The sequence below is a fragment of the Copidosoma floridanum genome, unplaced genomic scaffold (assembly GCF_036245765.1).
Source record: "Copidosoma floridanum isolate Cflo_tuat_1 unplaced genomic scaffold, Cflo_Japanese_pri ptg000021l, whole genome shotgun sequence".
Lineage (NCBI taxonomy): Eukaryota > Metazoa > Arthropoda > Insecta > Hymenoptera > Encyrtidae > Copidosoma > Copidosoma floridanum.
The window spans coordinates 29,062,027-29,075,631 of NW_028321898.1; the positions used below are offsets into that span (position 1 = coordinate 29,062,027).

The following is a 13,605-nucleotide window of genomic DNA, read 5'->3' on the forward strand; positions in this document are numbered from 1 at the left end:
GGGGAGGATGGTAATAAAACAAGAGCTCGCAGCACACAAGTGAACCAATGTTAGCTGGCACCTCCGACACTCATCGCTTTTCAGGATTAGGAAACGTATTTTTTTGGACCTTTTTTTTTAATGAAAAAATGTTATGTGCTTCGATTGACTACACCTCCACGTGACGTAAAAATTTTCATGAAAAGCAACAGAGAGAAAAAAAAAAAAGTACACAGCAAGCCCCGGAATTCCGCGAAACGCATACACACGTTTCCGCGAGAGTCCAACAAGCGCACGTCCGTCTATCGTATCTCACTCTGCGGTTCGATATCAAACTCGGTTGAGTTTACACGCGCCACGTCCCTCGTATCGACAAGACAACAAACAAAATCATCCGCTCGCTCGCCAGCGTGAAAAAAAAAAAAAAAAAAAAAAACTCGAAAACCCGTCACGTCGCGATAATAGAATGAGAAGCGCCGAGAGGGCTAGGGGGTGGATGGAAAAACGGCGTGTTTTTCGCTCCCCGGCGTGCCCTTAATACGCCAACCCCGGGACAACATTTTGGCAGCCCGCCAGCCGGCTACGGCGTCATCTTTTTTTTTCGTATGGCATCGCGAAAAATATAAGACGCTCCCTCCTTTCTCTCGCATCTCCGAGATTTTTCCGCTCGAATTTTCACCGAACGACTTTCTTTCTCTTCGTGTAATGTATTTTTCCCTGTCTTTGCTTTCACGGTCACACAGGAATAGTAAGCACGTCGCGTCGATATGGCACGGTACAAAGAGCCTCGACGTTTTGAGCGACTTTTCACGGTGAAAATACTTGTTTATGAAGGTCTGCTTTACTTCCCAGGCTTTCCATCGATTTCCAAGGATTGCGAGCAATGCTCAGTCTGGGCAAGGTTTTCAGTGTGAAATGTCAGTGGCAGGTTATCAAGGAGTTTTCGTAAACACTTTTTTTACATGGGGTGTTGATGGAACGCGGAAAAGCTTGACAAAAAAAACAAACCAATTCTCAATCATTGAATCTGTTGGTGAATTCAGTACTGTATTAAAAAGACGTTATGTTCTTGAATATGTTGCAGACGGCGTCGAAAGTCGAGGCGCACTCGTGCAGGCACGCAACGAAGCAAGCGAATCGAGAAAAAAATCAAAACCAAAAATGTATTCCATGTAAGTATACGGTCACGTACTCAAAGTAATCTATAATAATAAGAATATCAGAAAGTTGCACGAAATTGAAATAAAATGTGCAGTGCCTATTTTATTTTATTTTTTTGCCACGTTTTCGTGTGAGGGTGTACCATGTGCAGTTTAAAACTGGCTTCCATTACTTTTATAATGTTAAATGATGAGTTTACAAGATAAAATAACGTAAAGATACAAAAATGTCCTAACAAGCATACGAGTGACTGAAAAGAGTAACGATGGAAGTCAACGAAGGCGTCTTTGATAAATTTTTCGAGCGCAGTCACAGCCACATTACTACCGAGATCCTGCACCGAAAAATCGACTGAACGTCGGTGACATTATTCTTGGTGTGGGCAGTAATATTTCATCTCGGGTCTCGAATTTTTCATACTCTGCTATTTTTACTGCTCAATAATACGGAGACTTGGTGCCCAAACTCCAGAATTATACCACTAATATGGATTCCCCTTTTGCGTATGGCGAAATGATAAAAACCATACAACCAGAGTTATTAAAAACTCGGCCTGTGCACCAGTTACATCATCCCAGCACTTCTACGAGCTATTTAAACCCCCCCCCTATCTCCCTCCGTGATGGTATGTAAATGCGAACGAGCATTTTAACGCCAGGCCATAAAACTTAAGGTCGCCTCACGACCGGAAGTTCCAGTGAATTTTTCATACACTCCTTTGCTCCTTTTCCGCGCCCGGGCATTCCTCCCTTTTTACGTGTCCACCAGCGCGTGCTTCTGCTTTTTGCGTTCGCTTGAAGTGCTCTCGAGGGTGAACAATTTTCTACTTTTTTTTTCCATTTTACTTACTATGTGTGAAATTTAATGAGATACATAAGAATTTTCACGAGAGAGAAAAAAGGAAGTTCCTCCCGTATACGCGACTGGTTCATTGTTTTCATTAATTTCGTCGAGAATCGCACTTAGCATAATAGATAGAAATATTCTTTTCATATCATTTTATTGCACTACATAATAGTATTTTTTAATTTAATGTTCAATTTTAATACAAAAGATTGCAGAGAATAAACTTCTATTTTACAGTATAGATACATCAGGTATTAATCCAGCAAGAAGTTACGTTAAGTTTCTGTACTATTTAGTTGGTCAACATTTTTTTTTTTTTTTTTTTCCAACGAGTAAAAAATCCTGTACTACTATGTTTTTTTTTTTTTTTGCAAGATGTTGCTTAAGGAAAACTTGAAATTAATATATAACACAGTAGTATAAGATAGTACTACGTCAGGAAAAATCATAAAAGAACATGATCTTTACTTTAAGTCATTTTTTGGTTTCTTACATTTAGCGCATCACGATTAGAAGCAATAGGTAAATACACACATGATGATTAAGTAGTACTAGACAATGTTACGTCAGACATGACCCCAGAAATAATTTATTGAGATATTTACTTTGACTCAGTACTTCTAAGATCATATATTTTCATGCAAACTTATGCCTAAGCTCGCTTACATTTAATACACAATACAGTAGTATAGGAGAATTTTACATCAGACATCAATCATTAAAAAAATGCAAGATCCTTACTTGGGCTTACAAAATAAGAAATAAGGTATACTTGTATTAATTAACTTACGTTAACGTTATAATTAATTATTCCTCATTTACCTGGTCGTATACCACAAACAGACACATGGATGGACAGCAATCGGATGGTGTGCAAAACCGACACGTGAAAAGCCCAGCGTGCAAGAGGAGGAAAAAAGCACTTCTTCGAGAGGCACTTCGCATCACGTAACTACGTTTCTCGCGACGCTCGCGTCCTTTGGCAGCTCTCGGGTCTCCTAGACGCGTTTTTCTTTTGTGAGAGCAGAGCAATTTGCGCTCGAGCCCGTAGCATCCCGTTGTTTCTTCGCTGCAGGAACACGGGGCTCTTTCCGTAAAAGAACGGCTTATTTTTCCGAGGAAAAAAGGGTCCGGCAAAGGTGCTTTTCTCCTCCCCTCTTGAGGGGATGTCCTTTTTTCTTCTCTCATGAATCTTTTCTCCGGGCGGTTGTGATTTCAGCGGCTGGTACATGGCTGGTAACGAGTTTGAGAGAACGCGACAAATGTTTACTCGAACTTGTTGGCTTTGATGCTTGACTCTGGTTACTGGTTTTAGGGACAAACAGTCGGGGTGCTTGGAACTTTTTTAATGAAATTTTGAAATTTCCTCGTAAACTCAAAGTTAACTGTTTAATTCAAAACTTTCAATGACTATAACTTAATAATATTTTTTACAGACGACTACAACAGAGTGGTTTTAGAAACGATAAAGGGCCAACCTGACTCGGATTACGTGAACGCGTCGTACGTCGATGTAAGCACACTAATCTTAGAAATTCATGTTTGAAACGTTGTAGTTTTGAGATTTGTTTTGTTCCATTATTCGTACTGATGGCAAATTTATTGAGAAACAAATTATTGAGTAATACACCGTGCCATACGAAAAAAAAAAAAAAAAAAATGTAGTCCATCTGATTTTTTTTTTTTTTTTGTATTTCCATCGGTTCGCAGAGCTTATTGAAACCCAATGCCTACATCGTAACTCAGGGACCCATGGAGACCACAGTCATAGAATTCTGGCGAATGGTTTGGCAGGTGAAAGCTGCGTGTATAGTCATGCTAACGAAGACGTTCGACTTTATCAAGGTAAGCACATGAATTCATTTCTTGAACACCTTTAACGTATTATAATAAGAAGAACGTTTTTCTTTTCTCCTCTTTCAAAATTCTTTTGAATAATTTAAAAAAGTTCCCGAACTCAAGGAAACCTTCTTTCGCTACACCCTGCATGAATAGGACCGCCTCTATGGCTCTGAAAAGCGCCTTTTAACTCAATGCACGAGACGTACTTGTCAAATGAGAGGCCTCAAAGGAGAAAACACACAAGACAAGAAATCGACGCGGTTCTTAATTTTGTTACGATCCGTCCGTACCCTTCCTATCCTCGACAAACAGGAGGTCCCTCCGTTCCTGTCCTCCTCAGTCGTACGGCTGTTCCAAGCGAGTTACAGCCAACTTGTTACGAACTAGTTACTTAAGGCTCGCTCGATTCTACGCCCACCCCCTCGCACGCGCGTATCTCCTAGTCAGTGGTGAACTTTCGGGCGCGTCGTATCTTCTTCTTCTCCTCACGTCTTTCCGTACAACGACGCGTTATATTATTACGTTTTTTTTTTTTTTTTTTTTTTTCCTCCTCCGAGTGTCGAAAAGTTTGTGTCTCTCTTGTCTTTGTTACACACGGTACACCCACGTGTGGATATTCGTGAGGGCTCAGTGTTTGTTTCCAACTACACCCCCGCCTCGATGATTAATCTAATTTCGTTTGATTTGTTTGGGCGACACGTCGCTTCCGTGGGATATCGATAATCATACAAGCCGATTGTACTTTCATCGGCTGTCCCGCCTGTGCTTATCACGTTTCATTGTGTGTCTGTGTATACCCATCAATTATCGTTATTACTGTAACGCCACTATGTGAAATACCTTTGGTCATCGAACGAAACAAGCTCTCGAAGCTTAACGTCTTTTTCTCAACTTTTTCCCGGGTGGAGGGAAAGGAGAGTATAGGTATGCGGAAAAAGTCAAAGAATGGAAACTCCCACCGGTTTCGAGTAAGTGGTGGAGAGAAGGACTTGGGGTGTACTTTTCCGTACGCGAAATTGGCCAACTTTCCTGCCGACTCGAGCATCAGAGGCACGCGAAAAATGAAATTTTTCCTAACCAATGGCGCTCCAATCAAACGTCGCGACTGTGAGCCCGACGGGGGGCGGGGCCTTTGAGAGAAATTGACAGTGACGTTTCCCCCTGTTTTGCCAAGTTGAGATTTCTCTCCGACTCTTGGGGGCGACTGCGTGGGTGTGTGTGTGTGTTTTTCTACGCTTGGCAATATCCGAGTTTGAGTCTTTGGAAACTTGCTCCTCTTCTTTTCTTTGCGACTCACGTAGCGGATACCCTTGTTTTTCGGTTTTTCGAGTTGACAACATTGTCCCAAGTGACCTTATTGGCTGCTGCATTTTTTCGAATAAAATATCTGGGGAAAACAGTTTGCATTTTTCATTTTAAATGCTACTTCAAAGATGATGCGGGTTTTAGAGCAAGAAAAAAAAAAAAAAAAAAAAAAGATGGTCAGACAATTTGCTCTGTTGGCAAACTCATCGCAAAGAAAGGCCATCAACGCGGGCCGTAAAATCAACCCCGGCGAATCGAGACAGAGGTCGTCTAGGAAAACGTACGATCGGGGAAAGGTCGAAAGTTACGAGGGCTGTTTTATGAAAAATTCTTCACCCCCTCGACCCGCAACTAGGGCCTTGACAACCTCGAGACACGAGAAGTGCTTCCCTCTCGACCAAAGTTTTTAACTCATTTACTTAGCGAGATTGCGTTCGACGGTAAGGGCAGGAATTTAACAATCACCAAGTAGGTCACAGACAAAAAGTGCTTTTCGATTAACCCTCCTGTATTGGATAGCGACATCGGCTACAAAGTTCCCTTCCCTTTGTATATACTTGATGATTCGACTCCTTGACAAGGAGTACACTCATCATCATGTCCAACTTTTCAAATGAAACAACATATTGACAGTACAATTACTACACATTAACATCAAGTGACAGAATTTTTGGTTTCAATCGTTGAAAAGAAAATTAACAAATTTATAAGGCGACTCATCACTGAGAACCAGAAAAAAATGTGGTATATTTTTGCAGGTCATGTGCATGCAGTACTGGCCGGCGAGTAAAGAAAAAGACGAGGAGTACGGTGACATCGGTGTCTCCGTACTGCACGAAGAAGAATTGGCGAATTTCCACATACGAACGATCAGGCTGTACAAAAAGGACAACAAAGACGTGAGTTTTTTTTTTTTTTTTTTTTTTTGACTTCTCGAAAGATGTTGCTTTTCGGATGAGCAAAACAAATATTCTCTGATTCGCAGAACATCGAGGAGGAGCGAACGATACTGCAGTTCCATTACACGGAATGGCACTCGCACACGTGTCCCTTCAGCAACGCGGTGCTTGAATTCCGGAGACGCGTTCGCGCGGTCGTCGGGCCAATTCTGCAGAGCGACGCCGGACCCATGATTGTGCACTGCAAGTGAGTCCTCAAAGACTATAGCCTTATAATTACCGTTCGGATTGTCGTCTTGAAATAAATTTCATTTGTACACTCCATTATGTACATGTATGTTTTTTTTTTTTTTAATGACGAGAGGCGAAACTTTTTTAATTAACGCAGTTTCCAACTGAGCTGTTGTCATTTAAAAATCAATTTCGAATTAATGGAAAATATTCCTGAAACACATATTGCCGCATGACGCGCGGTATAAATTGAAATTACAATGTCTGACGTATAATCGATGCCCATCGTGAAATGCGCAGCGACGGTGGCGGACGCTCGGGTGTTTTCTTGGCCATCGACGCGAACATGGAGCTGGCAGAAGAGGAGGACTCCTTCGACGTGTTTGGTTACATGAAAAAACTCCGGCAGAGTAGAAAAGGCCTCATAGAGAATGTGGTAAGGTATTTACTTTGGTCTATTTTTTTTTCGGATCATTAATTTTCCCCGCAGAACGTCGTGAGCAAATTTCACTTTACCCACACGTTTTTTGTTAGTAGTGATACACCGTATTACGTCAGACGTGACCCCATAAAGATCATTGATTTTTTGATAAGTAAACCGTTGGTCAAACATAACGTATACAATTAATGTATATACGTTACAGTAGTAGTATAAACCAGTATTATGTCAGACACGATATCATAAAAAAACTTGATTAGATCTTTGACTTTGTCATTTGGTTTTTAAGTTTTTCATGTTCAACCAAGTACAATCGCCATTCAATATTTACACGTGTAAATTATTTCGTTATACTACCCAAGATTATTTTAAACACACGCTTCCAGATCTTAAATTTGACTTTTTTTATTACCACACGAATATTGTAATAATATTTAATGTGACTGTATTGGTCAATATTTATTAGTACAACACTGTATTTTATCTCGCGTCACCTCATTAAATTAAGTGTGTGGTTAAGTGACATTGACATGGTTTACTTAGGATCACTAATTTATAAACCATGACATGTATACTTGAAGCGTTTGTCATCAGAAAATATAGGGTCAACTAAGTAATACCACACAAAAGTGCGTCAGCACAACTTTTTTTCCTTTGCATTTCCCTTTCACGTACCACTTTATCATCCTAGTAAAATTAGTAAATAGAGAAGAAAGACAATTTTGTCGTAACGTAAAAATTGACGCTTCTTCCAAAAAACGCAGGAGCAGTACAAATTTGTGTACGACACGCTGGAGGAGTTCGTGGTCTGCGGAGCGTCGTGGTTCCCAGTTTCGGAGCTGTCGGCGCGGCTCAAGCAAAAGAGCCTGAAGAACTCGATAACGAAGATGAACGAGTACCAGCGCGAGTACCAGCAAATCTGCAAGCAGACGCCGAGATTTACGATTGGCGACTGCGCTGGAGGACACAGGGCCGACAATCGCGAGAAGAACCGCGACGTCCTCGTTGTGCCACGTGAGTTCATTTTTTTTTTTTTTTTCTTTTTTTTTCTTATAGCGTACACATTCACTGTCTTGGGAACTGAGTTTTTTTTTTTTTTTTTTTTATATTTGATGTACGGGTCCTATTGGGAGATGTGGGAGCACGAAAAAAAAGGAGCGTGCGATGATATATTATGTCAAGGAGCCAGATTGGCTGGGCACTCCAACTACAGCGGCAATAAAATATGTGTTTTCTTTAGTCCAAAAGTTGGGATTGTGTCGAGCAATGGTCTAGCCGATTCTTCGAGTGATTGTTTTGGCAAGATGATAACTTTTACAATGACAATTGTCTTTTTGCTTCAGCTGATAATTTCCGACCGTACTTGACGAGTTTCCAGGGCAACACGTTCACGGATTACATAAACGCGGTTTTCGTCGATGTGAGTAGCTTCGATGATCGATTCGATCAATACGCCTCGTTTAAATGAAAAATCTCATGATAAAAAGCCAAACTCACCTTATGGCGCATCAATCGCAGGGTTACACCAAGCCGCGCGAGTACATAGTGACCGAGTGGCCGGTGACGCGCTGCCTGGGCGAGTTCTGGTCTCTCGTCTACGACTACGAGTGCTCGGCGGTGGTGGTGCTGTGCGTACCCCCGCCCAACTCCGCCAACTACCCGAGCTTCTGGCCCGAGGGTCGACATTCCAAAAAATACGGCCCCGTATTCACGATCGACCACATCAGCCACAATCACTACACCAACATCAAGACTTGGGTAAGTCCAGCAGCGCGTACGTGCGTCCTATTGTCCGAAAGATGATTAATTTTTTGCTATTTACAACAATGGAGAATTCAATTCCAGAAAATTCACTTTTGCAATTAGATAATTACGATCTATCTTTACTGCCTTATTGTTTTGAATAATTTTTTTTTTTTTCCAACTAGTTGTATACTTATTAGCCTCTAAGCTTACGTGATAAGCACCATTCATTCGATAATTGTATAACAAAGACACTAGATGTTGAAAATATTTTAATGAAAGGGCTAAAGTAAACAAAGGGAGCCCACGTCAAAAGAGATGTTTGAAATTGAATGTATATTAGTAACAAAAAAAAAAGTCCGTTGGTAAACAACTTGGTTTGGCCACGCAGGTATTTCGAATAAACAAAAAAATCGTCTCGCTGACGGAGCTGATGGCCGGCGTGAAGGCACCTCCGAAGACAGTCCAGCTGTTCCAGCTGACGTGTTGGCCCATGGGCCAGCAGGTGCCAACGTCAACCAACAGCCTCGTCGAGCTGATGAACATGGTCGAGCGTTGGCGCCAGCGCACCGACTACGGCCCCGTGGCCGTCGTCTCCCCCGACGGCAGGAGCCGCTGCGGCGTCTACTGCGCGGCCAACGCTTGCATCGAGCAAGTCATCCAGCACGGCGAGGTCGACGTCTTCCAGGCCGTGAAGACCGTGCGACGCCACCGGCCCCAACTCATCGAGAACATGGTCGGTTTGCCCTTCACTTCCCACCACCCACCCATTCATATTTTGCACTTTTTCTCATTTCTCAGTCTTTTCCTCGATTTCCTGGTTATTTCTCTGTTTTTCCCCCCCACAGACCGAGTACAAGTACTGCTACGATCTGGTGCTGCACTACGTGCTGCACTACCTGAACAAAGAAATGAACGAAAAGAAGTGAGAAAGCGAGTTGCGGGACGAGCTGTGGTTCATCGAGTTTGGCCGCGGCGCTGCTCTGCCCCTGACGCCCGAGGAAGCTCCGGCGGACGGCGAGCCGGTGGTACCCTGCGCCCAAGGCCGGGTCGTCGTCGAAACGGCCAGACCGTCGGTGCCCTACTTCGCCACCTGTTCGACCTATCGGCGCCAAATCATGGATCAGCACCACCAACAACAACTTTACCGGCAACACCAGCAATTGTCATCCACAGCCTCGATAGCGACAGAACCGGCGAGCCAATCCACGACGACGACCACGACGACGCTGCCATCCCACCGCGAGCCAAAGTTCCACCTGATCAGAAGCGCGACCCTCAATCCTCTCCAAGGCATCAACACCCCAGCCTTGCGGCCCGAGGACCTCAGAGTCAAGCCCTGGTACGAGAACGCGTCGTCGCTCGCTTCGAGAGACAGCCCGCCGCCCACGGTGCCACCGTGTCCCGTCAACAACCAGTCGTGCGACCTGGACATCGGCTCGGTCCGAGGAACGGAGGCCGCGTCCACGCGCACGAGCAGCATGGAGAGCGAGGCGCCCCGAGACGGCGGCCCCGTGGTCCCGCGCAAGGCCTGCATGGACCTAAACGACGCGATCGCCCTGCTCGACGAGACCTGCCCCAACCCCAACGTCAGTCCCCAACTGACCCCACGGACGCCCCTCACGCCCCACCCGAGGAACAAACGCGCCCGCTCCAAGAGCAGCGACAACTCCTCCAACTACAGCACCGAGAGGCTCAACGAGAGGCCCCCCCAGGCGGATAAGGAGCGCAAGAGGCCCTTCCTCAAGAAAATCGGCATATCCATGACCCTGGACAAGTTCGTCTTCGACAGCAGCCCGAGGCAGCGCAAGGGGGCGGCTATGATACCCGAGGAGCCGCCAGCCGGGCTGGACAACAAGACGGCCCAGGAGCAGCGCAGGGCCGAGATACGGAGCTTCTCGACGGGGGAGCGGCGTCGCTCGGGCCGCAACTTCCTCCTGAAGATGTACTCGTTCGAGACGGAGGATTTGGAGGACGGGCTCCCAAGCAAGGGACGCCGGGATCCCTTGAGGGGCGCATCCCTGGACGACGTGCTCGAGTCGGGGACGATGGCGGAGAGCGGGGATACGACGACGTCGAGCGCGGCCGAGCTCGTGAGGTGCCGCGTGACCACCAGCGAGGAGATCATCGCGTACTCGGCGAGCGACTCCTCCCCCCACCTTGACTGGGGCAACGGGTGCCCGACTATCAAGGGAAAGGAGCCGCCGAGCGTCCCCAACTCCCCGACCAAGAGGACGCACTCGGTGACCCCGGAAAAGGTGACTGCCGTGTACAAGGAGCTCGAAGTAGGGCGGCGGGGCACCGGTGGCCGGCAATCCTCCGACGAGATCCTCGACAAGCGCAAGAGCCGGTTCGAGCGCTTCGAGACCCACTCGACCGACAGTCTGGCCTCGGGCAGGGTCGCCACCCCCGTGTTCGCCGAGATCGGGGGCAAGGTGAACGGTAAGCTCGGCTCGAGCTCGTCCGTCGTCTCGTCCGTGGCCTCGAGCACGCGGCACCTGCAGCAGGGGCGCGACAAGTTCGACGGCAGCCAGGAGGTGTTCAAGGAGTCGTACGCCGAGTTCAAGCTGCGCACCCGGGGCTGCTCCTCGAACGCCCTGAAGCGGCTCGTGGGGGGACGCGAGAGGAACGGCTCGCCCTCGTTCGACCTCGGCTTGTCGTGCAAGGAGGCCAGGGTGGAGGGCTCGCCCAAGGCTCGGTCAAAGTCCGCGGAGACCAAGCCCGCCGGTGCAACGCTCGATTCAGAGGACAGTGGTGGTGGTGGTGGTCGGCGCTTGAGGAATCGCTCGGTGCTGAGGAAGCAGCAGGGCATCGAGCACTCGAACTACCAGCCGGAAGAGCCGGTGGCGCGGAGGCTACCGCACGAGCCGTCCCAGGAGACCCTGGACCTGCTCACGGAGCTCCAGAGGGTCAAGAGCCAGCTGAGGACGCCGAGCGAGACGTACTCGGAGGTGGACGCCACGGCGGGGTCGAACTTTCCCAGGCGGGTTCTACTGACCGACCGGGAGTTTTGCCTGTCGGTGGAGAGGGAGAACAGCTTGAGGCAGTCGTCGAGGGGGAAAAGCTTGGATGACGGCGACGAGGACGGGTCGACGGCGGGGCCGAGGCACGTGTCGTCCCTGGGAAGGGGTCCTCGGTCAGAGGAGGTGACGGAGTTGGTGACGAGCGACTCGAGGAGCTACAGCTCGGACGTGTTCAACTCGCCGGAGGAGAGCGAGGCCAAGCCGGAGGCGCAGTCGAAGAAGGCAGGGGGGAGGAGGGGCGAGCTGAAGCCGGGGGGAAAGGGGCCGAGGGAGCGGAGCAAGAGCCCGAGGTCGGCCGAGGAGGAGGTCGGGCCGAGGAGGAGGACCGAGGCTTCGGAGGCGCCCAAGGTGGCAACGCCGTTTCGGATGAAGAAGCGGCTCGGGAGGATCTCGGTGGAGGAGACGGTCAAGCAGGAGAGCTTCGCTGCCGGTAAGGTTGAGTGCAAGGAGCTCGCCGTGCAGAAGAAGGCCAAGTGCCTGCCGCTGTAGTGGTCGGGCAGAGGGGCTGACGACGCGTGAAGTCTCGAGTTCCCTCTGACTTTTCGGACCACTTTTCTATCGTTGACGTTGCGTGTACGGGGGTTGATATTTTTTTTATTTTTTTTTTTTCCTTTCCATTCTCGCTGTTGTTCATTTGTAGAGTTACCGTCGCTAGCTGTGAGAGACCAACGCGTTGTTTTTTCTGTTTGTGGGAAATTATTTGTTTATTCGTGTGTTTTCTCACTTTTGGCGAAAAGTTTTTTTTTCTTTTATTGTAAGCTGATCAAACGTAAAAGATATGAATTTGCAACGAAATGGTTCAAAGTTGATCAGCAGAAAAACTCGATCAAGTTTTTTTTTTTAATGCAAATTTAACGATAATTTGAATTTCCTCGTAACGATTTATTAAAATCGTTTTTGGTACTTTTTATATGTATATATGTCAAGTCCTACTATGTCTCTCGTAGGCTTGGAACTTTATTAAAAATTTCTATCTGACGTTACATAGAGGAAACATTTTTCGTTGCAAACAAGAGAGTCTTTACTTACCGAATGGGGTGACTTGAAAAATAAACAAAAAACCAAACAAAAAAATCACTTTATTGCGCAGTGCCTTGTCCGTGTAGAAAAATAATAGCATTGATGTCAAGTCGGGCATGTCGATGATTTTCCATCCGGAGTGTGAACAAAAATCGTCCTTAGAACAAAGCATGATCAAAGAAAGATATAGAAAAGAGAGCCAGTGTCGCCGACCGAATATCGTTTAAAAATACTAATCGGCACTTTCTTCATGTGCTCAACTACAACGACACTTGTGTCGCGCGATACCAAATGCACAAAATAGCAAAAAATTAAAAAATAAATAAATAAATAAAAATGGTCGTTATACGTTCCTCTTGTGATTTTTCTAGCAGCATAGACATATATATATATATATATACATGGTGAGAAAAGCTCTGATTGTAAGGAAAGTATAAACTATATAAATATTATAAATATTCATATATATATATATATGTATATATATATATATATACATACATAGATAAACGCAAGTTCTAACCGTTAATGTTTAAGCGAATGTTCTTACGTCATAATTGATTTATGATGCAGTACCTTTAGGACTTGACGTTGCATAGAAAACAAGAGAGCACACAAGTATAATTATATAATATATATATATATATTTTTTTTTTATTAGAGTGCTCTACGTCCGGCTCCTTTAATAAAGACACTACTATGGGCACTTAGCACTTGGGAGAAGGAAGGGAAGAGGGAGGGAGGCCTCCCATTACTGGGAGGGGGGGTAGAGGGAAATTAGGCAATTATGCTGCGAGAAGGTCACCTAAACTAAACCCTCCTCGAGGAGCATTGCGTGGTGAAAAAGCACATGATAAAAATCACAGAGGTACTTGCCCGAAAAAGTCGCACTGGCCGGGAATCGAATGGTCTCCCGCGTGCCAATCCACAACCTAGCCGACTGAGCCACCGCGCGCTCTATATATATATATATATATATATACAATACTGGAAGTAAACGAATTACTCGCGCGTTCGTACGATCCTTTTCGTCCATTTCTATAATAAATCTTGTATATGCATAATAATACGTATTCATCGTGTGTATAACTCTTGACGCGCATCTATACGTGTAAAT

At 45.9% G+C, this 13,605-nt stretch overlaps 2 protein-coding genes across 2 annotated transcripts in view; both read left to right on the forward strand.

Annotated features, from left to right (window-relative positions):
- Positions 1–9,389, forward strand: part of Ptp36E (protein tyrosine phosphatase 36E) — a 101,291-nt gene extending 91,902 nt beyond the window's left edge. Inside the window, exons 4-14 of the mRNA XM_089594450.1 lie at positions 1,064–1,151; positions 3,423–3,499; positions 3,697–3,831; positions 5,892–6,032; positions 6,119–6,279; positions 6,564–6,699; positions 7,467–7,716; positions 8,046–8,122; positions 8,221–8,460; positions 8,837–9,181; positions 9,294–9,389. Coding sequence (XP_089450576.1) covers positions 1,064–1,151; positions 3,423–3,499; positions 3,697–3,831; positions 5,892–6,032; positions 6,119–6,279; positions 6,564–6,699; positions 7,467–7,716; positions 8,046–8,122; positions 8,221–8,460; positions 8,837–9,181; positions 9,294–9,374 — 1,731 coding nt within the window. The 3' untranslated portion in view covers positions 9,375–9,389. The remainder of the gene's footprint in view (positions 1–1,063; positions 1,152–3,422; positions 3,500–3,696; positions 3,832–5,891; positions 6,033–6,118; positions 6,280–6,563; positions 6,700–7,466; positions 7,717–8,045; positions 8,123–8,220; positions 8,461–8,836; positions 9,182–9,293) is intronic.
- On the forward strand, positions 9,389–12,077 carry LOC106647547 (uncharacterized). Its single transcript, XM_089594846.1, has 2 exons — positions 9,389–10,939; positions 10,976–12,077. Exons 1-2 carry the CDS (start codon positions 9,564–9,566, stop codon positions 11,955–11,957), a joined length of 2,358 nt encoding a protein of 785 aa, XP_089450972.1. The 5' UTR covers positions 9,389–9,563; the 3' UTR covers positions 11,958–12,077.
- The last annotated feature ends 1,528 nt before the right edge of the window (positions 12,078–13,605 follow it).

Bases quoted from the DNA above. Each gene is read 5' to 3' on its own strand.
- LOC106647547 (XM_089594846.1), top strand. From the start codon at position 9,564: ATGGATCAGCACCACCAACAACAACTTTACCGGCAACACCAGCAATTG. The intron at 10,940-10,975 runs GCACCTGCAGCA...GTTCGACGGCAG, and splicing joins TCCGTGGCCTCGAGCACGCG to CCAGGAGGTGTTCAAGGAGT.